Source organism: Elephantulus edwardii, unplaced genomic scaffold, assembly GCF_000299155.1.
Source record: "Elephantulus edwardii isolate Elephantulus edwardi_28Jun2011 unplaced genomic scaffold, EleEdw1.0 scaffold00282, whole genome shotgun sequence".
Taxonomy (NCBI): domain Eukaryota; kingdom Metazoa; phylum Chordata; class Mammalia; order Macroscelidea; family Macroscelididae; genus Elephantulus; species Elephantulus edwardii.
The window spans coordinates 1,850,168-1,874,361 of NW_006400032.1; the positions used below are offsets into that span (position 1 = coordinate 1,850,168).

At 38.9% G+C, this 24,194-nt stretch overlaps 1 protein-coding gene across 1 annotated transcript in view; it reads left to right on the forward strand.

Annotated features, from left to right (window-relative positions):
* The first annotated feature begins 892 nt into the window (after window positions 1-892).
* Window positions 893-24,194, forward strand: part of CPQ (carboxypeptidase Q) — a 500,522-nt gene continuing 477,220 nt past the window's right edge. Inside the window, exon 1 of the mRNA XM_006900354.1 lies at window positions 893-1,325. Within this exon, the coding sequence (XP_006900416.1) occupies window positions 893-1,325 (433 nt within the window). The remainder of the gene's footprint in view (window positions 1,326-24,194) is intronic.

Here is a 24,194-nt window from a genome sequence, read left to right on the forward strand (position 1 = left end):
CTCCTGGTCCAAGTATAAGTTTAATTAGGGAGGACAATTTAGCACCTCAAAGGATGAGTTTAACAGAAGGAGGGCATCAGATTGCAGAAAGAATGAAATCCATTGCAACGTACTCTAAGGGGGCAGTGCAACATGCCCTAATCCCATCAGAAGAAACTTGGTGGTGCACCTGTTAAGAGCTCAGTTGCTAACTGAAGGGTTGGTAATTCAAAGCCACAAGCCACCTGAGAGAGAAAGATGTTGACAGTCTCCTTCTTTAAAGACAACAACTTTGGCAATCCTATGAGTAATTTTAACTCTGTCCTGTCAGGTTTCTGTGAGTTGGAATTTTAACTAGACAGTAACAGATTTTGTCTTTTGCTTTATCCAAGGAGCCCTGGTGGTATGATGGTTAAGTGTTCAACTACTAACCAAAAGGTTGGAGGATTGAACCCAACCACCTCTTTAGGAGGAAATGACCTGACAGTCAACTAATTGAAAATTATGAGTCTAGAAAATCCCATGAGTCTGACCTGCGGTTACTCTGAGTTGAAATTGACTCAATGGCAACTAATCATAACACAGATATCAGTACTGGTATCACTACTTTTCTCCCTCTTCCTAATCCGTTTCTTCTTTTCATCTTTGGCATGTTTTAAGCAGAATTGCTAGATAATATGTAAGTCTACGGTTTTAATAAATACCATGTCTTCAATAGGGCTGGTTAGTCTTTTCCTTTTCTGTTCCTGAGAGTTATAGTTACTGACTTTGATGATGGAGGTTAAGGAATTATTTACAAGTGTTGTAGCCTGTGTATTGTGGGAAGGTAGCTGTGACATTCTCACGCCCTGAAACTGAAATGTGTCTTACTTTTGTTGATTATTTAGGAAGAACCAACTGGATAAAGGGAAAAATGAAGTCTCTTCTCTTCTTATTTGTTGGCGTTGTTCACTTTTTATCCCTGGGCTCTGAGAAAGCAACATATGGAGGTAAGGTCTCCCAGAAGAGTTTTCAGGAAATAAAAGAAGAAATAGCCAGCTATGGAGACGTTGCTAAAGCCATCATCAACCTTGCTGTTTATGGTAAAGCCCAGAACAGATCCTACGAGAGATTGGCACTCCTTGTTGACACCGTTGGGCCCAGATTGAGTGGCTCAAAGAATTTAGAAAAAGCCATCCAAATCATGTACAAAAACCTACGAGAAGACGGGCTGGAGAATGTTCACCTGGAACCAGTCAAAATACCTCACTGGGAAAGGGGAGAAGAGTCAGCTGTGATGTTGGAACCAAGAACTCACAAGATGGCCATTTTGGGTCTTGGCAGTAGTATTGGGACCCCACCAGAAGGTATGATTTTGGGGGTTTTTATTTATTCAATTTTCTACATACTGCATAAAAATGAGATACCTCCAAAAATTGATCATAAAGAAAACAATAATTTCATGTCCTACCTTATTGTTTAGATCAGGACTCTTAAGATCTCTTGTGGTGTTGTTCACTATAAATTGTGCTACTAACTGAAAGGTCACTAGCTTGAATCTTACAGCTGCTTTAAGAATGAAAGAGAGGCCTTTTCTTCCCATAAATATTTATAGGCTGATTGAGGTCCATACGAGTCAGAATCAAATTGACAGTAGTGAGTCTGGGTTGGTGAAGTCTAAGTAGTTTATCTTCCTCCTTTGCTTCTTTCTGTTTATTTCTGTGTATGTTTGGGTTGTTGGTTTTTTTCTCAGAAAGAAAATTAGGTGGTGTAATTTATAACAAGCTGTATTGATACAGTGACTGTAACAATGGGCTCATGTATATCAGAGATGATGAAGATGGCGCACCGTCGGGTAAGGTTCAGATCCATTGTTCATAGGGTCGCTATGAGTTGTAGTGGAATCAATGTATCTACCACCACCAACAATTTAAAAGGGATAATCCACAGCTATTGGTCTATGTCATTTAACAGTTCTATTACTTAGTCATCTCTGTCTGGTATTAATTATCTATTAGAGAATTGAAATATATGAACCCAAACCATATGAACCATTCTTGAGTCTTCTAACTCATAGTGACCCTGGAGGACAGAGTGGGACTGTCCTCTAGGGCTTCTGAGGCTCTAAGTCTTTATGGGAGCAGATTGTCTTCTTATCTTTCTCCCTCAGAGAAGCGGATGGGTTCAAATTACTGATCTCTCACTTAACAGGCCAACAATTAATCATCACTCAATTGAAATATTACAACCGAGAACACTCTAAAGAGCAATTCTGTTCTATAGAAATTGGGAATTGACATGAGTTAAAATTCAGGTGATAACAATGTTGTTATTATGTGCCGTTGAGTCCCTAGTGACTCACAGAGACCCTATGTGCAATAGTCTTGAAACCTGCTCTATCCTGTGCCAACTTTATTATCTCTTACACACCTACCCTCGTTAGCAATAGGTCCTTGATTTTCATACTGAAACGTCTGTTGTTTTTGTTGTTTAGTGCCGTCAAGTCATAGATGACTCATAGTGATCCTATGAACGAAAGACCTGAACATTTGTATAACTTTCATCTTTTCTCCAGATTCATAGTTTGTGGAGGCAAGCTATTTTGGAAGTGAATACCACTCCTGCTTCCAAGCTTGTTTTAATCAGGGAGTTCCACCAAACACTGTCCACCATGAGCAACCATTATCGCATTTGACACATCAGTGTCACGGTGTTTAGCATCACAGCCAGACCAGTGTTATACCACGTAGGAGAATGTTTGACCAAAACCAATTAAAACCAGGCCTGTGGGCTGCAGATTAAAATCACCCACTTTTGACTTGGTAGCATAACTTTCTATCCACTAAGTCACCAGAGTCTTTCTGTGTGGTTGTACTGAAACTTCTAGTGAGTTTTGAAATGTCTATTTTGTATTTTTTTCAATCTCTTTATTTGATGATATATTCTCATCACCTATCTTTAATTCTTTAATTATAATTTCCTTTGGTGCCTAGAATTTGTAGGAACTGCTTTGAACTCTTTGCTAAGTTCAATATCTAGGCCTCTTTAGAAGCTGTTTCTTTTGCCTGCTTTATTCCTTATATATGGGTTACACTTTTTGTCTTATGTCATGTACATATATTGTTGTTGTGATTGTGTGCAGTTGTTTTGGAACCTAGCCACAACTGGCTTTCTAGTGGGTTTTCAGGGGCAGTAGATCACATGGGAGGAGATTTTCCATTCTTCTTTCATGGAGCAGCTGGTCAATTCGAATAGCATGCCTTTGGGATTGCAATACAGCTTCTTACCTCTAGGCTGCTATCTGTATCTATAGCTATAGCTCACGTGCTCTCTTGTGCTCTCTCTCTCATCCATCTGTCTATCTGTCTATCTATCTATCTATCTATCTATCTATCTATCTATCCATCCATCCATCCATCCATCTATCACCTATCTATATAGTTTCAAATATAGATTGAAGCTCAACATCACGAAAACAAAACATTCTCACCACTGGGCCAATTGACAGCATCATGATATATGGAGAAGAAACTGAAACTATTAACAATTTCAACTTGGTTGGGTCCAGAATCAATGCTCTTGGCACTAGTAATCAGGAAAGCAAAAGATGAATTGCACTGGGAAGATCTGCTGTCAGGGACCTCTCCAGAGAGCAGAAGAACAAGAAATGTCAGTATGGAGAACAAGGTGTGCCCAATCCAGCTCATAGTCTTCTCAATTCTTGCATTAGAGAGCTGGACAATGACCAGCCAAATATGATAGAAAAAGAATCATTGCCTTTGACCTGTGGTGCTGGAGGAGAGTTTTGGACATACCATGGACTGCCAACAGTGAGACCAAGTTGCTCCTTGGAGGCAAGGACTTTGACGCTCTGTCTCACATGCTTTGAGCATGTTGCCCAGAGGGACCAGTCCTTGGAGAAGGACATCATGCTTGGAAGGGTAGAGGGAAAACAAAGGGGAAGATGGCCTTGGATGAGATGGATTGACACTGTGCCTGGGGTAAAGGGGGCAGGTGTGTCATAGATGGTGAGATTGGCTCAGAATAGGGCAGAGTTTTGAGTTATTGTGCATAGGATTGCAACTTGACATAACAGCACCCATTATATATATATATATGTGTGTGGGGGTGTGCGTGTGTCCTCAGGTCAACTATAACCACTATTGACCATATGGACAACAGATCTGAATCTTGTCTTATCCTGTAGTATCTTCACCATGTCTAATATGCTCAAACAAGGTGCTAATGTTTTTGTTATTTCCATGGTTACTTGTTCTGGGTATTTTGTTTGTTTAATAACTTGGCTAGATTAACTCTGAGACGTCTTTCTCCAGAATGTGCAACTTCTGATGTCCCTTCTTGGACTTTAAAAACTATCCTTCATATTCTATTTCATCCTGATTGGCTTGTCTACACCCTTGGGTCAAAAGAAGTAACTGTTCAAAGGTTATTCTTTGCTCTCTCAGCTAGTTAGATTTTCACCTTCTACCCTTGTGTGGCTTTTAGGCTGTTATCACAGTTCAGGGAGTTTATGATTTTTATTTCACATTCAACCAGAGATGAGTTGCTTGAAAATTCCCTCTTCCCATGAAAGGGTGCGGGTTTGGATACGCCTAGTCTGCCCAGCATCCAGGGATGCATGTGATTTTATTGTTAAGTTTGATTTCATAGCACTTGCCTTACATCACAGTCTCTCATTTATCATCCGGTTTTTGGTCAAAGACTGTGCTTAAGTCCGTTGTGCCAGCGAGGCTTTTGTCCTTTGTTAGTGGATCTGTATGCTGGGATGCTTTAAAATCTGACCCAAATCATCTTTAATGGCTCTTGGGTGTGCGCAGCCTAGTGTATGCTTTCTGACCCTACTTTACCTTGTTTTCAAGGGCTCTCCCAAGCTGTCTGTCTCTGGTTCTGTCTGTAAAAATTCTGGCAGCATTTTATCTGTTGCTGTCAGTGTCGTGGAGCTACCAGGATCCTCATAGTTGTTCTCTATTGAGTTCCCCCTTGCTTTCAGGATTGCCTTTGGGCTTGGAATCCTGTACACTTTCTTCCAAATAAAGTCAATTTCCTCAGGAAGAGCTACAGAGATTTTATTTTCATGGCCTGTCTCTCTCCCTGGGCAGACGCTCTTCACCACAGCACAGGAGAGGCGCATGTCCACTGTGGCTTTCTCTATGAGGAACACGTTTTTTCTAGGGTCATCAAGGTGCAGGAGGTAGGGGCTGTAGCCCCTATTCTTCTTCGCCTGACCTTTCAACATCAACCTCCATCATACAAACACACAGGAGTAATCTGTTGTTATGTGCCATCAAGTCGGAACTGACTCAGAGCTGGCCCTCCAGCAAGTTTTCAGAAATAGTAAAACACCAGGAGGAAATTACCCATCTTCCCACAGAAAAGCTGGTGGATTTGAACCACTTGCCTTTGGGATTGAAGTGCAGCTTCTTTTTTTTTATTTTATTAATTTAGTTTGTTTATTTTTCATTTCGATGAACATCTACAGAGATTTTGGAATTCCATTCATTCATTGTTGCACCCTTCTCCCCGCACAAACCCCTCCCCCTCCCCTTTGCTCCTCTCCTTGAAAAGCAAGAGAAAAACTCCCTCATTGGTACACAATCCCCCCGCACCTCCCCAAACCCCACGCCCTACCCCCAAATATAATCCACTCTGCAACCCTCATTGCATACTCCTACGATAAAAATAATGCCCTAAAATATAATTCTTTTAGACTATTCTCTCCCCCATAGACTTCAATGCCATAAACAGCTTCTTAACACTAGGCCACTAAAGCTCCTTAAGAATAGGAGTAATCTAAGTTCCGTTCTGCTTGGTGCCTATTTTGGGGGGACATTTGCTTATGAGTTGGAGAATGGGACTGGACTTCTCCCAACTATGCTTTTCTGGAATCGAGCTTTTTTGGCAAGGGGTTGGAAAGAGGATTAAAAAAAAATAATAATCTAGTGGCCTACTCCTCCCAGGATGAAACTGTAGCCCTAGCCTGAGAACTAAGGGCAGATGCAGCCCCCTCCTCTTGACTGCATGCACAGAGCAAGAGTAAAATTTCTGTAACATGAAGTTGGATGCAGGAGAAGAGAGATCATGGATTAAACGCCAGAAACTCTTGCATTTCTTAATATTTTGTAGATTTTCTTAAATGATTATTTCTCTATTTTATGTATGTATTTAGAACAATTTAAGATATTTATATAATTAATTTTTAGTCATTAATAATTATTTTCATGGAGGAAGAGTATTGTAACCACTAATTCTTTTTCATCCTAGAAGATTTGTCAACAGTATAAATTTTGATTGCTCTGATACTGGTTCTCTGTGGCCAGCTAAGAGTTTCATTCAATTTCTTTCTAATAGGGATTAATCTATTGTTTAGGCACTATCTATTTTTTTAGCAGATAGTATCTTTTTGTTTCCTCAATCTTCTTAAAAACAACCCCCCAAAACTACTCCTACGTGACACACTCATACAATTTTGTGTTATACAGTACTGAAGAGTGAGAAAGAATTTGTAAAGCATTGCACAATATGGATAAATCTAGAGGAAATTGTGCTGAGTCAGTCTAGAGACTAAGGTGCACCTGATCCAGGCCATGGTCTTCACAATTACTTGCTATGCATCAGAGAGCTGAACAATGACTAAGGGAAACAGAAGAACTAATGCCTTTCAATTGTGGTGCTGGAGAAGAGTCTTGAATATAAATAAGTCTGTCTTGAAGAAACCAACTTTCACCTTGGAGGCTAGGATTTTGACGCTTCATCTCACATGCTTTTGGTATGTGGCCATGAGGGACCAATCCTTGGAGAAGGACATCAAGCTCAGAAGGGTAGAGTGACAGCACAAGACAGGAAGACCCTGAATGAGATGGATTGATACAGTAACCGGGGCAGTAGGGGTAGGTGTATTGACTGGCTTAGGACAGGGCAGGCTTCAGAGCTGTTGTACATACGGTCGTTATGAGTCACAGGTGACTTGATGGCACATAACAACAATACCAAGAAAGATTGGTTTGGACAGGTAGTCATTCTTGGATACTTTCCAAGGATGGGGATGGAAGGAGAAGGAGTAAAGGTAAGTAAGAAGTAGGTAAGTAGAGTAAAAGACAATATACAAACGTGAATTGATCTGAAATTGTAATTAATTAATTACATTAATAAAGTATAATTGATTTTACAAAACAAATTCTATTTGAGTGAGTGATTGTAAAGCCCATATGAATTGTAAACTTCCACTCAGATAATAAATATTAGTGAAATAGCACAAAACCAGAAACAAACAAACCAGCAAAACTGGCCATTTTTTATAGATGACAGACATTAGACTCCAAGAAGTGGAGTGGTTTGCCCAGGGTTAGATGATAAGAAGAAGCCAACTTTGGACATGATCAAACTGTAAAACTCATGCATCCTGTTTACAGTAACTCAACTACATTGCCTCACCTATGAATATTTTTCTATTCTTTTTATTTCTAAGATCCTTCTTTTTAGCACTAGGTTGAAACATCTGTTTGAAAAGCTACTGATGCTAATATTCAGATCGCAGAATATATTAGTTTCCCCATCTTCTGTGTAGCCATTATTTCTCATTCTGCTCTCTTTCTTATCCCTGTTTCCCATTCTGTAGTTGGATCTACTCGTCCCTGGCGATCTGTCTGGTATCATAAACTAAGCCAGCTTGCTGATTGCTCCTGGGGCCTTTAAAACCCAGGGGAAGTGAGTTTTACCCACTGGAATCTATTTTGGTGTTCCAAGACTCACTCTCACCCCATCCTTCATTACATGGGCCTCAAAGTAGATAAACAGTTGTCTGGCAACTGAACTATTTTAAGCTCTGAGGAGACTAGAGACTTGGGTTGGATCAGGTGTAGAAACATTCCCACAGGAAAAAGAGAATGAAATCAACGTAAAAGGGTCACTAGATGCAGACAGAGGGGTACTGAGTTCCATCTCCAAGCCTCTGTTCCTGGAAGTCCATGTTCTTACCCAGTATGAATCAGAAAGCTTAGAAAGTATAACTTGAGTTTATTTCCAAATTTCCTCTGAATCCAACTTGTAGGAACCTAAAGTAGCCTTCTGCATACTCCTAGCACACCCACCAAAGAGAAGATGTTCTATAGCCAATATTTTCAATCAATCTCTTAGCAAGGTGCTAACTAATTTAGTCATAAGGTCCCACCACCAGATAATTAGTTATTTACACCTGGCATCTTCTCTGCCTTTGGTCTCACCAGGGAAACACCACATTCACTGCTTTTTTGCAGGACTTAATCTCTGTCTGATATCTGATTGAAGTATAAGCAGAAGTGCCCTAGGGAGCCTGTCTCCTCGAATTTGAGGGGATGGGGTCAGCTGAAGGATCTGATTCTGAATTGCCAATGCTTATAAATCCCATCTCTCTGCGTCAAGTCAAGGGTGATAATAAGGAGGAAAGGACAAAGGAACTCACATGTATTGCACGCTGGTCTATCACAAACCAGTCACTGGATGGATTCCTTTATTTGTGGTGTCTTTTGTGGGGGGCATTGTTCTTGCCTTATAGATGACCAGTCTGGATCTGGAAGGCTAAGAATTTTGTGCTTGGTAACACAGCTAGTAAGTGGCAGAGTCTGTTCTTAAGGTCCTGCCTTCCCAGTAGCCCATGATACCTTTCCTCTTCTGACTGCTTCATGAGAGAATCGTTTTGCTTAAGTCTATCAGACATTCACATTATCCCCTTCACGGTTTCCCCAGGAATGAGATCACAGCATTAATCTCCTCTGCCCTTTAACACCATCACACAAACACAATGTAAAAACTACAGCCTATGGCCTATAAGTAATACTGGATTGAGTGCAGAAGAATTTCTGTTCAATCAAGAATATCATGGATAATACTAATAGAAGGCAGATGGGAGAAAATATTAACACTATTTAAAATTGTTGGCAGATTAATAATCAGGCTAGACTACAAGCCTGCAGACTGCATATTAACTAGTGAAAAGCAGAAGAAATCCTAATAGAAACATGGACAAGGCTTTGAATAAGAAGTTTAAGAAGAGAAAGCCTAGAAGCTAACATGCATCTAAGGAGATGCTCAACTTATTAATAAAAAGAACAGTGGAAATTTTAAAATGAGATTACTTCACAGCAGGATGTAAACTGTGTTGGTAGAGAATGAGAATATAAGAACCATTATTCATTGATCACAGGGATGAAATATGGTGTCATCTTTCTGGAGAACAGTCAGTTAGTACTTGGCTAAACTAAAGATTTTTTAATACATTATTGCCTAGCTGGTCCCTTTCTTTGGAAATATTCTCAAGAAATTGTCACATAGGTTCCTGTACAGAAGATATATGCACAAAGATAGTTTGTTACAGCCTGTCTGTGATTCAAGGTCCATCTGGAAGTTTGTCACTGTAAATGTCCCCACGGAGGTTGATGTAGAAGTTGGAAACCACATGCAAACTAACATAATACATGTATAATAGCGTTGTTATTGTTGTGTACTGTTGAGTTGCGGCCGACCGATAGCTGACCCTCCAGTGGGCTTTCAGAGGCAGTAAATCACGCTGGAGGAGATTCCCTCTCTTTCTACCATGGAGCAGCTGGTAAGTTCGAACTGCATGCTGTCAGGGTTGCAGTGCAGCTTCTTACCACTAAGCCGGAAACACAACCCTCATAATTGTGCAAAGAATCAAATACATAGATATGAATAAGATCTTATATGCACACAGAGTAAGACTGCACCTCTTACTAGAAGATATGGAAATTCAAAGGTTCGTATTGGGAGGTCTGGTGGCCTAGTGGCAAGAAACAGCACTGCAATCCCAGAGGTACAAGGTTCTGATCCACCAGGTGCTCTGCTGGAGAAGGAGGGGCAATCTCCTCCTGTACCAGTCAGATCCGATTTGACGGTACACACACAAAAAAATAATAAATTTTTTTTTTAAAAAAAGGTTCATATTAAGCATCTGTGAATGGACGCCTTCTTAAGGCGTGGTGGTGGAGGAGTGTGTAAGCATGACTAGGGAAAAGTATGTAATAAGTAAACCATGGGACTTTGATTATCTGGTGATTAAGGACTCCCCTGTTAACTGAAAGGCTATTGGTTTGAACTCAACATCTGCTTTGTAGAAGAAAAGACCTGGAGACCTGCTTCCACAAGGAAGATTCCAGTTTAGTTGTAATCTATGTGTAATCTAATATGTAGAGATTACTTGCTCTACCTGGCGATTTTAGTCTGTCCTGTAAGGTCCCTGTTGTTGTCATCCACTCGGCGGCACATAAGAAGTATCATAACAGCAAAGAAACAGAACAGAGACAGGGACCGACAGGGCTGGGGTGCTACAAACTAAGAAGGGCAATCAAATGAACACTCTTCTTCTGATGTAAAAACAACAATAAAAACAAAAACTCTTGCCTGCCATGATGATAAGGTTGGAGTAGTAATTTGGGTTAGTTTTTCTTTTCTCCAAGCAGAGAAGAGACTACTTCTTTTAGAACTCTCTTTTTAAGAGTTTCCTAGTTCCCACTATCATATGACATTCATTTTGACTTTTGTTGTAAAATGTGAATTCTCTACTTTTTTATTTGATCTCAATTTTTGTGTTATTTTCAGGTATCCCTTCCTTTCTGAAAGTTTCTTTTGTGTCATTTTGCTTTTATGAAAGATTTTCACTAGCTGTTTTTGCTAACTGAAAGAAAAAAATCCAAAGAGGATTTTTGCTTTTAAGGAGGAAAAACCAATCAAAAAAACACACCCCAAACAAAACAACCTTAAGTTAGCAGTTAGTTAGTTGTTAAGGGAACAGAAGGCATGCTGAACAGTGACAGCAGCATCGCCAAGCTCCTTTGCCAGGAGCTACATTATAGATGCTTTATATGCATTATATATAATGGGGGTGTATTTATCATATCATTTCTGCTTTCACTGTATAGTAGTGTTATTTTAGATTGTATGTGCCATTTGATATGATCTGAGAGGTTATTTTTTTTAATCTAGAAATTCTAAAAATCTTTTCCCAGGTAAATGAACGATAGTGAATTTTTTGCTTTTTACTGAAGCTCACAAGAATTTCTAGGAATGTTCTCCTTTCAGATAGACAGCAAAGGAAACCTGCATGTCTTCCTCAATGATTTCTTCTTGGTTCCCAAGCTTTTGAGGGTAGAGATGGTAGCCTCTACACATCCTCCCCATCCCAGTTGTTTGTTTGGGTTTTTTTAATAATCCTCTTGGAATAAAACTTTTGTTTGATCACATTAGTGATTAATCACAGAGTTTAATTATGGAATATAATAAAAAGGTAGTTTTCATCTTGAACCTCAAGAAATGTGGATAATACATTTTGGGGTCATGATAAGAACAGAGATCTCTGGCACTCAAGCATCCTTTTTAATAAACACACCTTAGAGCTGGACAGTAAATATGGATGACAGAAAAAGAACTCATGTCTTTGAGCTGTAGTGTTGGAGAAGAGCACTGAATATCCCATGAACTGTCAAAAGAACTAACAAGTCTTGGAGATAGTGCAGCCAGCATACCGTTTGAAGGCAAAGTTGATAAAGCTTCATTTCACATACTTTGAGCATATTGCTAAGCCAGGCTATTCTTTGGAGAGGGAATTATTGACAATACTTGCTATGCTGTCCCCCTCTCGCCCCCTCCCACCCGCCGGTAATAGCCATCTGCTATTGTTGCTGTGTGCCATCAAGTCAGGACTGACTCGTAGCTAAGCTTTCCGTGTGTTTTAGAGGCTATAAATTGCACAAGGGGAGATTGCCCATCATTCTCCTTTGGTGTGATTCAAACCAGCTGACTTTCGGTTAGCAATGCAACTTTTTACCCAGTAGGCCACGAAAACGTCCTTTTTTTTAAAAAAAAAAATTCATTTGTACTAACCATTGAATCAATTCAGACTTCTGGAAACTCTTTGTGCAGCAGAGCAGAGCTGTACTTTATAGGATTTTCAAGGCTGTGGACTTTTAGAAGCCTGTCTCCCAAAACATCTGAGTTTATTCAAGCCACTAACTTTTTGCATAATAATTTGCACTGCCCAAGAATGCTTCATGGTCGTCAGAGTAGATATGCAGTTGTGATTTACAAATACCTAATAATTGAGGAAGGTACTGTGGTGTGTTACCTGTTGAATTGCTAACCAGAAGGTTCACTCTTCAAATTTGTGAGGGATAGACAGGTAGGGAGTCTTTCCCCATAAAGATTTACAGCCTTGGAAACCTGGCATAGGTTGCCATGGATCTACTTAATGCAGCATGGGGATTTTTTTTTTTTGTGACTAATGAGAGACTATGGTGGCGTGATAGTAAGCTCCTGTCTGCCGAGAGCAGGCAGTTCAAATCTACTAGTGACTGTATGGATAACCTGGTGGTCGGTTCCTAGAAAGATTCCCAAGACCAAAACCACTACTGTCCAGGCAATTCTGACTCATAGTAACCCTCTTGTTGCCAAGGCCATAAATCTTTGAACAAGGATACTCCCCATTAGCCTTCCATGGACCAGCCGGTAGATTCAAAACACTGACCTTATCCACCGGGAGGAAGGTCTGTCTGTCCTCTAGAGTCACTGTGAATTGAAATCAACCCGAAAGCACACAACAATGACTCATTACATTAAATGACGTTTCAGGTACCCATGATTCACCTGTATATTTTCTTTGGAGAAATATCTATTCAAATCCTTTGCCCATTTTTAAATTGGTCATCGAGTATACTCACAGTGACACACACACACACACACACACACACACACACATTTTTGCCATAGAAAATTTGAAAGATGTATTTATGATGCATCACTATAACTTCTAATTTGTTTTGGTTTTTGTTGAGGTGATTCTGACTCATGGTGACCCCAGGTGTACAGTATATAGAACTGTGACCTTTCAGAAGCAAGTCACCTTTGACTTTCAAAGATCTTCTGTGACTTCAGTAGTTATCAAACTGTGTAAGCCACACAGAAACCCATAATCTTAAGTTTAGACCCACAGATTTGAAAATTTGCACTAACTGATGTATATTATTTGTATATAATTTGAATTGTGGTGCAAAAATGAATAAGCAAATCTGTCTTGGAGGAGATGCAACCCGGGTGTTCCTTCAGGGTAAAGACGATACAGTTTTGGCTCATGTACTTCAGGCATATTGTCAAGAGGTGCCAGACCTTGGAAAAAGACATCATCCTTTGTATTTGTATTCTTGTACATAATTCTTAGTAGTGAGTTAGTGGAAGCGTGTAGGACTCTCAGTGGTATGAACGGTGATTGCAACAATGAGCTGAAGCATGGTGGAGATGCTGAGCGGGAGCCTGCAGGACATCCAAGGTTGCCTCTGTTTCTCATAGGCTCACTGTGCATAGTGGTCAACTTGGTTGTTCCTAGCAACAGCTTTTCCTTAATGCCCCTTAATTGCTGTTGTTTTAAAAATTTTTATTGTGGTGAAATACAGAAATATATGTAAAGCTTTTGCCATTTCAACCATTTTTGCAGGTACGTATCAGTGACATGAATTATATTCAGAATGTTGTGCAACCATCACCACTATTTCCAAATTTTGAATCACCTTTAACTACAACTCAGTAGCCCTTAAGCCATAATTCTCCATTTACCCTTTCCACCCATACCTGGTGCACTATTCTAGATATTTAATGTAAATAGGATCCTACAGATGTTTGTTGGTTTTGGTCTGACTCATTTTCCTCAGTCTAATGTTTAGAAGGTTCATTCATGTCAAATCATGTATCACATCTTCATTGTTGTCATAGCTGAATAATTTTCTACTGGATCTATATGCCATATTTTATTTATCCATTCATCTGTTGATGGACAGTTGGGCTTTTGAATATTACAAATAATGCTGTAGTGAACATTGGTATGCACTCAATATTTTGAATGAATTTGAGGTTGAAATGTTCAAATTTTGGCTGAATTGTGCCAACCTTTGTAACTTTTCACTGTGCCTTCAACCCTGTCAGATTTTCTTTGGGACTACCTTCCATAGAAATTCTTTCAACAATATGTCGAAAACGATGTTTTGTTTGTGTGGTTTTTTAATGATGATTTATTTCATTGGCATATACATTGGCTTATCTAAATGACTGCTTTATTTCACTGACGTATACATGAAAATGAGTAAGACATTTCTGAAAGGTACATACGGAAGACACACAACGAGGGCAGAAGATAGAGCTTGTATTATGGTTGAAATGCAGGATAGATCTGACTGATAATCGCTGAGAATTATTCGACATTTGGAAGTAGGTAATTGTTCAGATGGAAAATTTTTAGAAATTTTCTTGATTCCACGATACATGTTTTTTAGAAGGAAAAAAAACCCAAACCTGTTATGATATTATAGAATGAGAGAGGACAATTGGTGCAGGAACCTACTGAAGACAGTGGATAGTAAGTTTGGTTCTAGAAGTATTCACTTTTTGAGGTTAATTCCACAAAAAGTACTCAGTTATACCTTCTTATTTATGATCCCCAAATGCTACAAAGTGATGGTAGTGAACAGGAGTGATGACTAACCCCACCTCCCTGACAATTCTTAGTTTCTGATAAATTCTACAAACTCACCCCCTCTGCTGATACTGCTGTAACAGTGATTCCTGCTTACTTTTCTGTCAAATCAGTGCCCTGTAAGCTTAATTTAGACAAGGGCTACCTGTAACCTCTGCATCTCTACCTCTTAATATAGCACCTGCTACTTGGAAGCAGGAGTGGCATGCCTCTGGAAAGTCTATGAACTTTGAGAAATGTCAATAGTTACAGAAGGGCTTCAGGCCTTTTGTTCATAGGGTCGCTATGAGTCGTGTGCGACCCGATGGCAATCAACAACAACTGGGAGGTGCTTTGTAATTGGTTATTGTGTTAGCATGTACTGTATGCCCAGCATAGAGCTAGGTAATGAGAATGCACAGATGAATCTGACAAGGGAAGAGAACTAGGATAGGCAGAGGCTAGGATTCACTCTGTGTGGTGATTGTATAAACCTTGGAAAGAGACATGACCCTGAGGGATGAAGGACTCACTAGAGTTGAAAAGACAGGATATTTTGAGGCAGGAAACAAGCGGAGCAAAGGAATGAGGGTATGAGTGAGATGTGTTTGCCCAATGATTGGAAGAGCCAGTTCATGATAGAGAGATAGGTAGATGGTAACAAAGTTGGAAAAGTAGAAGGGTGAACTGTAAGAAAACTTTGCTAAAACCATCTTATGTATTCTTACGTTTCTTAGGAGAGAAATTCTTTCTAGAGTGAGGAAAGATAGGCTAGAGATGAAATGGTAATCTAATTTGGTGGGGTTCTTTTAGTAGAAGGACAAGGAAGTAGAATTAAAGAGTTTTAAATTTTAATCTTTGCCCCTAATAATGTGATGGTGATTAGTTTATTTAAATTCTCTAAACTATCTGGCCTAGTGATAAGAATCTGTGCTGCAGTCCTGAAGGCACACAATTCGAATCTGCCAGCCAGCTGTTCCTAGGGAGAAGAACGGGCAATCTCCTCCCATGTGACTAACTGCCTCTGAAAACCAGCTAGAGGGTCAACTATTGGTCGGTTCCAACTCAATGGTACATAACAACAACAATAACAACAACAACAAACTATCTGGGATTACTGTCTATGATATTTATACAAACTATTTGGTGGTGTAGTGTTTTATATATTACTTTCCTACATGAATGGTCAACAGATGTACAGTCTCCTCCTGTAAAGCTATGAGCTTCAAAATCCTAGCCTCCAGGGAGAGACTTGGTTTCAGAACTATTTGTTTTCTAGCCAGTCCATGACATGTTCAAGACTCTTCTCCAAAACCACAACTTGAAGGCATCTATTCTTCTTCTGTCATCCTTAGTCATTGTCCAACTCTCTGAAGCATAACAAGTAATTGGGAAGACCATAGCCTGGATTAGGCACACCTTAGTATCTAGACTGACATCGTTGCTCTTCAGCACTCTGGAGAGGTCCATGACAGCAGATTTTTCCAATGAAATCTGTCTTTTGATTTCCTGACTGCTGGTGTTAAGAGTGTTGATATTGGATCTGAGCAAGCTGTAATTGTTAACAGCCTCAATCTCTTTTCCACCTAATATGGTGCTGCCAGTTGGCCCAATCTTTGTCTTGATGTTGAGCTTCAATCAATATTGAAGATTACAGTCCTTGACCTTTTGCAGCAAGTCAAATGTCCACCTAGTCAAATATCTGAATAGTCAAAGAAACACAGATAGACATTCTTCTGGTACTCTCTGCTCTCTTTACATTGTCAGTAATGTCTCTAGTGCCACGACCTTTTCTAAAACCAGCTTGCATTTCTGGTAGTTCTCTATCAATGAACTGTTCTTTTCTAGATAATCTTCAGCAGGATTTTGCTAGCATATGATATTAGCGATATTGTTCGATAATTTCCACGCTCTGTCGGGTCACCTTTTTTTGGAATGGGAATAAATAAGGATCTCTTCCAGTCAGTTAGCCAAGTAGTCGTCCTCCAGTTTCTTGGCACAACTTGGTGCGCACATGCAGGGCAGCATCTCTTTGCTGAAATACGTCAATTGGTATTCCATCAATTCCTGGGGATTTATTTTTTCACCATGTCTTTCAGAGCAGCCTGCACTTCATCCTTTATCACCATTGCCTCTGGCTCATATGTTGTTTCTTGAAATTCTTCTGTGTCAGTCAATTCTTGTTGGTACAATGACTCTGTATACTCCTTCTACCTGCTTTTAATACTTCTTGAATTATTCAATATCCTGCCCATAGCATCCTTAAGCGTTGTAACTCAAGGTTTGAATTTATTCTTTATTTCTTTCAGCTTAAGAAATGCTGAGCAAGTTTGGCCCTTTTGATTTTCTGACTCCATCTCCTTGCACATTTCATTATAATATTTTGCCTTGTCTTCCTGAGCTGCCCTTTGAAGTCTTCTATTCAGCCTTAACTTCTTGATTTCTTCTCTTTCTTTGGCTTCTTGGGACTCTAGTGCAACATTCATTTTGTTCTGACATCCAAGTTGGCCTTTTCTTCTTCTTTCTTGTTAGTGATGACTTTTTTATATTCTTGATATTTTCCCACAGCTTATCTTTTCTTCGTTCATTAATGTTTGAGGCCTCAAACCCATTCCTGAGTTGCTTTTTAAATTTATGAGAGATAGACTCAAGGTCAAATTTTTATTCCTGTGGATATGATTTAACCTTCTTTAGTTTTAATTTGAACTTGTATATGAGCAAGTTGATGGTCTATTCCACAATCAGCACCTGGCCTAGTTTTCACTGCTGATATTGAACTTCTCCAGAAGTTTCTTCCACAGATGTAATCGATCTATTTTCTGTGCATTCCATCAGGTGAAATCAATGTCTATAGCCTGTATTTATGTTTCTTATAAAAGGTATTTGCTATGAATAAATCATTGATTGTGCAGAATTCTGTCATTCTCTCCGTAACCTCATTTCTGTCACCAAGTCCATATTTTTCCAACTACTGATCCTTCTTCCTGATTCCCAACTTTTGCATTCCAGTCACCCATTATTATTAAAACATCTTGGTTACATGTTTGATCGATTTCTGACTTCAACAGTTGATAGAAATGATCTATTTCCTCCTCTTTGACTCTGGTTGTAGGCGCATACATTTGAATGATAGCGGTACTCGATGAAGAGTCTCTTATTAGTTGGAATCAACAAGTAGCAATGGGTTTTTGCTACAGCCTGTTTTATACTTGATATGCAAATTCAGGAAAGTTTTCTTTCATCTTTTAGCATAGCAAAGCAGTTACCTTTGACATTTTAAAACAGACCATTCATTCGATCAACTAATGAATTTGTACTTTGTTTATCACAAAAGGAATAATGGATTAATTTCCAGTCACATCTTCACAAGCAACTGTTATCTTGCTAGCCACTACTTTTCTCTTTGCTGCCATTTTGGGCACTATTTGTCCAGGTCAGTCTTATTATAATTTCAATCATCTCAATGGCTTTAAAGCTAATGTGGCTTTTAAAGTGAGTTATTCATAAATTTTTTTTTCTTTTTGCATTCAGGCTGTTTATAGTTAATCTCTTGAACCTTAACTTCCCAGTGAATTTTCTATACCTAATTTGGAGAAATTACCACAAAACATCGAGTGCTTTGTTCTCTAGGAAGGCTCTTGTCTCACTCTCCTTCCCTTCACAGAACAGGACATTCTCTCTCAGAATGCGTTCTTTTCATCCTGAAGAACACTTATTAAGCATTTATTTGTGTGCAGGATGGGTGCTGCACACCTGGTCTGAACAAATAGTTAATGAGGCACAAGTAAGAGGTATATGTTCCTTACTTTCTTTTAAAACAGTACTTTCTGGATTAAAAAAGCAATGCATTTACAGTGTAGATATTTGAAAATTCAGTAAAACATACTTAGGGGGAAATCCCATTAAAACCTATTGCCCTCAAACAAAGCTGGGGACATTTTAGTTAATGGATATTCTCTCTCTTATTTGTTCTCTCTTTATTTGAATACCCATATTTATTGTCCATGTACTGTGAAACAAAACACACCCCAAACCAAACCTACTGCTGTCAAGTCAAATCAACTCAGGGTGACTCTCTACTGGGTTTCCAAGGCTGTAAATCCTTATGGGAGGAGGCTGTCTTATCTCCTTCCTCATAGTGGTTGTTGTTATATGCTGTCGAGACACCTGTGACTAACAGTGACTCTATGCACAATAGCTCTGAAACCTGTCCTGTCCTGAGCCAGTCTCACTGTCTCTGACACACCTCCCCAGTCACTGTACTAACCCATCTCATCCAGGGTCTTCCTCTCCTGCACTGTCCCTTCACTCTTCCAAACTATTGGCTGACCTTTTTAATCATAGTGATTAGCAGACTCAAACGATTGCTTTTCTGGTCATTAGCTCAACTCTTTGGCATTGTCCCACCAGGACTCTTTTCTCTTTAATAAGAGTATTGTATGATTCTGATGAAGCTCAAAGGTTAAAGCCTTTAATATGGATTGCACTTCAATATAAAGACAATAAATATCCTCACTACCAGATGAGGGAGAAGGATGGGCAGTCTCCCATGTGATTAACTGCCTCAGAAAACCTACCAGAGGGTCAGTTACAGGTTGGTTATGACTTAATGGTACACAACACAACAGCCATAGACCAATAAACACCATCATGATACACAGAGAATGAATTGAAGTTGTCAAGATTTCCTTATAATTGAATCCACAATCAACACCCGTGGACGCATCAATCAACAAATCAAATACATAGTGCGTAGGATAAATCTGTTGCCAGGGATCTCTCCAAAGTACTAAAGAATAAGGGTGTAACTTAAAAGACTAACGCGCACCTGGCCCGTTTCGTAGTCTTTTCAATTGCTTCACCTATGCGTGTGAAAGTTGGATGGTAAGTAAGGAAGATGTAGGAAGAGTTGAGGGAGCTCTGATAACATTATCCACAGGGAATTACTCTGCTGGTTTGAATCCTCAATTGGCTCCTCAGGAGAAAGCTAGGGAATCTCCTCCTTTGTGATTGAGTTTTCAGTCACAGATCTATGAGTTAGTTCCTGCTCAGAAGTGATAATTGAGTAAGGAGGAATTTATCCTTTTAAATTACAGTGCTGTTGAGGAATATTGCTTATACCATGAACTGCCAAAAGAAGACATTTATCTTGGATGAAGTGCAACCACATTGCCCCGTAGAGAAAGGGATGGTGAGATGGTGTCTCACATACTTTGGACATATTTTCAGGAGGGGCCAGTCCCTGGGAAAGGACATCATGCTTGGAAAGGTAGAGAGTCACTAAAAAAGAAGAAGACGACCCTCAAGGAGGAGGATTTGATACCGAGTGAGCGTAGCAGAGATTGTAGTGGGGTTATGCTCTGTTTGTCCAGAGGGTTGTTAGGAATTGGAGCTGCCTTGAGGGCACCTGACAACAATGATAAAAGTGTAATTGTTCAGAAATTGGCAATGAGATTGAATCCTGGTGCAGTCAGTAATTGGCGACATGACCTTCATCAAATTATTTAACCTTTCAGAAGTTCTGTTTTGCTTTTTTTGTAAAATAGGGTCAAACACAGTGTCTGCCTCGTAGGACTGGGGTGAGAGCCAAATGAGATAATGCAGAAAAGAAATCAATGTTTGGCACGTAACAAAAATAAATTAGTTGTTCTATTCCATTGTAAGGACATAACAGTTTATTAGCTTGATTAATCTCTTTATTGAATGTTTAGTTATTTCAATTTCTAGATTATTTTCTTTTCTGTAATGTAATGATTGTTAAATTATGCAGTCACAATTCATTACCATTTAGCTATTGATCTGTGTGTCAAGTTCAATTTAAAAAGAATTGCTGAGTCAGACTCACGGAAGTTTTCCAATTGATTTCTGAAATTTGGAATTTCTCTTTATTAATTTCCTCTTAAGAGTTTGATCTCACCAGAGACCTTATTTTATATCTATTGTGCCAGTCCTCTTTCACATGCTGCCCACGGTAGGATTTAGCGGAGATGAAGAAACCTGACTGGAAAGGCTTGGTATCAGAGGAGGCACGTGACCTCTGAGGGAGTCTAGAATTTAGATTAGGGCAAAATCTGACAATGAAGTCAGAAGTAGGATTTTGTTAAAGTGGTCTCTAGGATCCTTTTAAGAAGAAAGACCTGCTGGTATTTAGGGTTAGGAATTACCACAAGAAAGGATAAATGAGGAGGGGTGAGATAAGAACCACCTTACTGGGTTCTTCTGATTGTTTACCTGATGTCATGGATTCAGTAGCATATTTGTCTTTTTGAATCTGGATGTTGCCGTAGCACCTCACATTCTTCTCCCCCCTCATCTTATTTCTTTACTAAAATGTAATAAAAATGAGAAAATATTTAACTTTAAGAAAAAAGCTAACACTTTGACTCTAACAAAATGCGGAGGAGCAGGACACCAAGTGCTACTGAGAATACGAGTTTTAAATATAAGTCTGGAGAAATACTAAATGCAAGTGAGCACATTGTGACACTTGGCATACCTCTAAAGAAACCCTCACAGCGAACTCAAAGGGACATGCACACGGATGTCTTGCAGTGTTGTTTATAAGAAATTGTTACTACAGAAGAATGGATTAATATTTTTTATGAAGGTTTACATTACGTAGTAGAATACTAAGTAGCATTTAAAATGAATGAACTAGAGCTGTATATATCAGCCTGAATTTATTTGAGAAATTATATATAATTTTGGAAGCAGAGTTGACATCCACTTTCTAAATAACATGCCTCCAGAAACTCTATGATCTTTGATAAATGTTGATAGTTGTAGAAGGGTTTCACGTCTTTTGTTCATAGGGTCACTATGAGTCATGTTCAACTTGAAAGCAATCAGCAACAATATCAACATATATAAAAAAATAAAACTGAGATGAACAAGTATATATATACAATACAACTCAATTTATATAATGCTAAAGAACAAACAGGACAATGAAAAAAAGAATGACTGAAAAAGAATTGACACTTTTGAGCTGTGGTGTTGAAGAATACTGAACATCCCATGAGGGCCAAGAGAATGAACGGCTATGTCTTGGAGAATTTTCAGCCATAGTGTTCTTTGGAGGCAGTAATGGTGAGGCTTTGCTCCATATTCTTTGGGATGTTGCTAGGAGGGGTTATTCCTTGGAGAAGGACATGATGCTGGGAAGGATGGAGGGTGAGTGAAGGAGAGAAAGACCCTCAACCAAGTAGACTGTTACAGTGACTGCTGCAATGGGCTTTTGTGTGTCAGAAAGTGTGGGGATGGCACAGACTAGAACAGGGTGCAGATCTTTTATTCATAGGGTCACTATGAGTTATACTCGACTCAATAGTGCCTAACAACAACAACAACAAAGAACGTGCAAAATATTTCAAATGATTTAAAATTACATTTATCTGTTGTTGTTGTTTATTACCTTCGAGTTGAGCACAACTCATAGCAACCCTGCGAACAAAAGGCCTGAAGCCCCTCTACAACTATCAACATTTATCAAAGTTCATAGAGTTTCTGGAGGGGTGTTGTTTAGGAAGTGGATGCCACTCCTGCTTTAGTAAGAGTAAAAACCTATGTCTATTTTGAATGTAGTGTTTAGATCATAGATATTATTTCCACAGAAGGAAAATGGTCACTAATTGCTATTGATTTGGAACTAAACCATAGATGAGCCTCCAATGCATTTTTGGAGACTGTAAATTGAATGGAAGGAGATTGTCCATGTTTATCCCTTGAATTTTCTGGTAGATTTGAATAATTTCACCAGATATGCCACCAGAACTCCTTAGAGAATATAATCAGGGAAATAAACATCACATAGGCTCACTCCTTACTTATCAATATGATAAGGTCCCAAGGAATTGCCCATTTTTCTCCTGCAGAGAAAAATGGTGGATTTGCATTTGGGATGGCAGTGCAAATTTTTTACCAAGAGGGCACTAGTGCTCCCAAGATTATATCATTATAGAAAAATCAGTACTCCATTAAAACGGAGGATTACCATATCAGATCACAAAATGAAAAGTGACTACATCATTACATAAATGCCAAATTAAATTGTTACATGACATTATAAACACTTTCAAACCATTGACAATCATGTTCCAGCCAAACATAAAATCAGAGTTAATTTACCACCCATTTTCTTATCTTACCTCTGCCAGACATCTGCTGGCAATGAGCATAGTAGTTGTAGAGGAGATTCTTAAACTATTATTGTAAATGCAAAATATCAGATAATGAAACAGTCAATAAGTGAGAAGTAAATGTCTTGTATTCTAGGTATATTTATTTAAGAAAAAAGTGTAAAGTTGATTAAAGTATCATTCAAGTTTAAAGGGGTTAGATATGCGCTGTGCACTCTATTTTTAACATGATGGACATATTTTATGATTTTTAGAAATGAGAACAGGAAGTAGAGAAGGTGAATATATGACTACAGTAAAGAGACATTCTAGCAACAAGAGAAAATGAAATCTTGGACCCACTTCTGCTTTTGGTTCCCCTCGTTTCTTTTACCAATATATAACTTTTTAAGTTTCTTTTTCTAAGGATGCTGCTGTTGTTAGGTGCTCTCAAGTTGGGTATGACTCTAGCAACCCTATGAACAAAAGATCGGAATCTTCCTGACACACAAGAGTCCAATGCAGCAGTCACCACATCAATCCACCAGGTGGAGAGTCTTCCTCTCCATCGCTGAACCTCCACCCTTCCCTTCATGTCTTTCTCCAAGGAATAGCTCCTCCTAGCAACATCCCAAAGTATGTGAGGCAAAGCCTCATCATTCTGACCTCCAAATCATGTCTAAAGTTCAATTTTGAAATCACTGCTATAGAATATATAGAGTCCATTTAGCTGCTAAATTGTTAAGACATTTTGTACTTAATATACAGGAAAAACTTTGAAAATAAAATGTATGCATGTTAATTTTCAAAAGTCTCTTTTATTATTTAAGTTCATTAAGGAATTGGTAGTAGAATTAAGGTTAGGAACAGAGACAGTATCAAGGTAAACATAGGCAGTTGAGGGAGTCACATCCTTCCAAGGAAAGCATATTTGTCATGGCCTTGGGTGAAGCTTCCACTCAGTGTTATTTCTATTCTCATGAGTTACTCTGCCAAGACTGAGGCTATGTCTTGGGGCTGCTGTTGAATCCCAATAATGTTATGTTTTTCCTCATTTGTATTCTAATTGGTTCGAGCAAATGAAATGTTTATTAGTTGGTAAGTTTTGAGAAGGTTGATAAGGTTTTGACAATATAGTCATGTTTTTGGAAAAGTGGGAAAAATAATCTGTTTAAAAGAGCTAAACTTCTGTATACTAATGAAGGAATTTTTTTTCTTTTTTTTTTTCTCTCTTCGGAGGGAGAAGCGAGCTGGTGGGGAGGGGTGGGAAGGGAGAAAATTGCTGCAATGAATGAATGGAAATCCAAAACCTCTGTAAAAATAAAAAATTATAAAAAAAAAACTAGAAAAAGAAACAGAAGTAAAACTTCTTTTGTTGAGCTGTCGTGCATCTGGACTGGATCTAGAGAGAGTTTGTGATGGGATCACAGTGAGCCTGGATACACAGAGTGATGGAGAGGCCTTGATCCTTGTCATCCCAGAGCTTGGCTAACAGCTCTTTCCTCTGAAAGATGGAAGTTTCCATCATTTCTGGTATTGTTTCCTGTCCTTCATATAGAGAGAAAGTCAATGCATTTTCACTAAAATTCTCTAGACTTTCATTTCAGGTTATC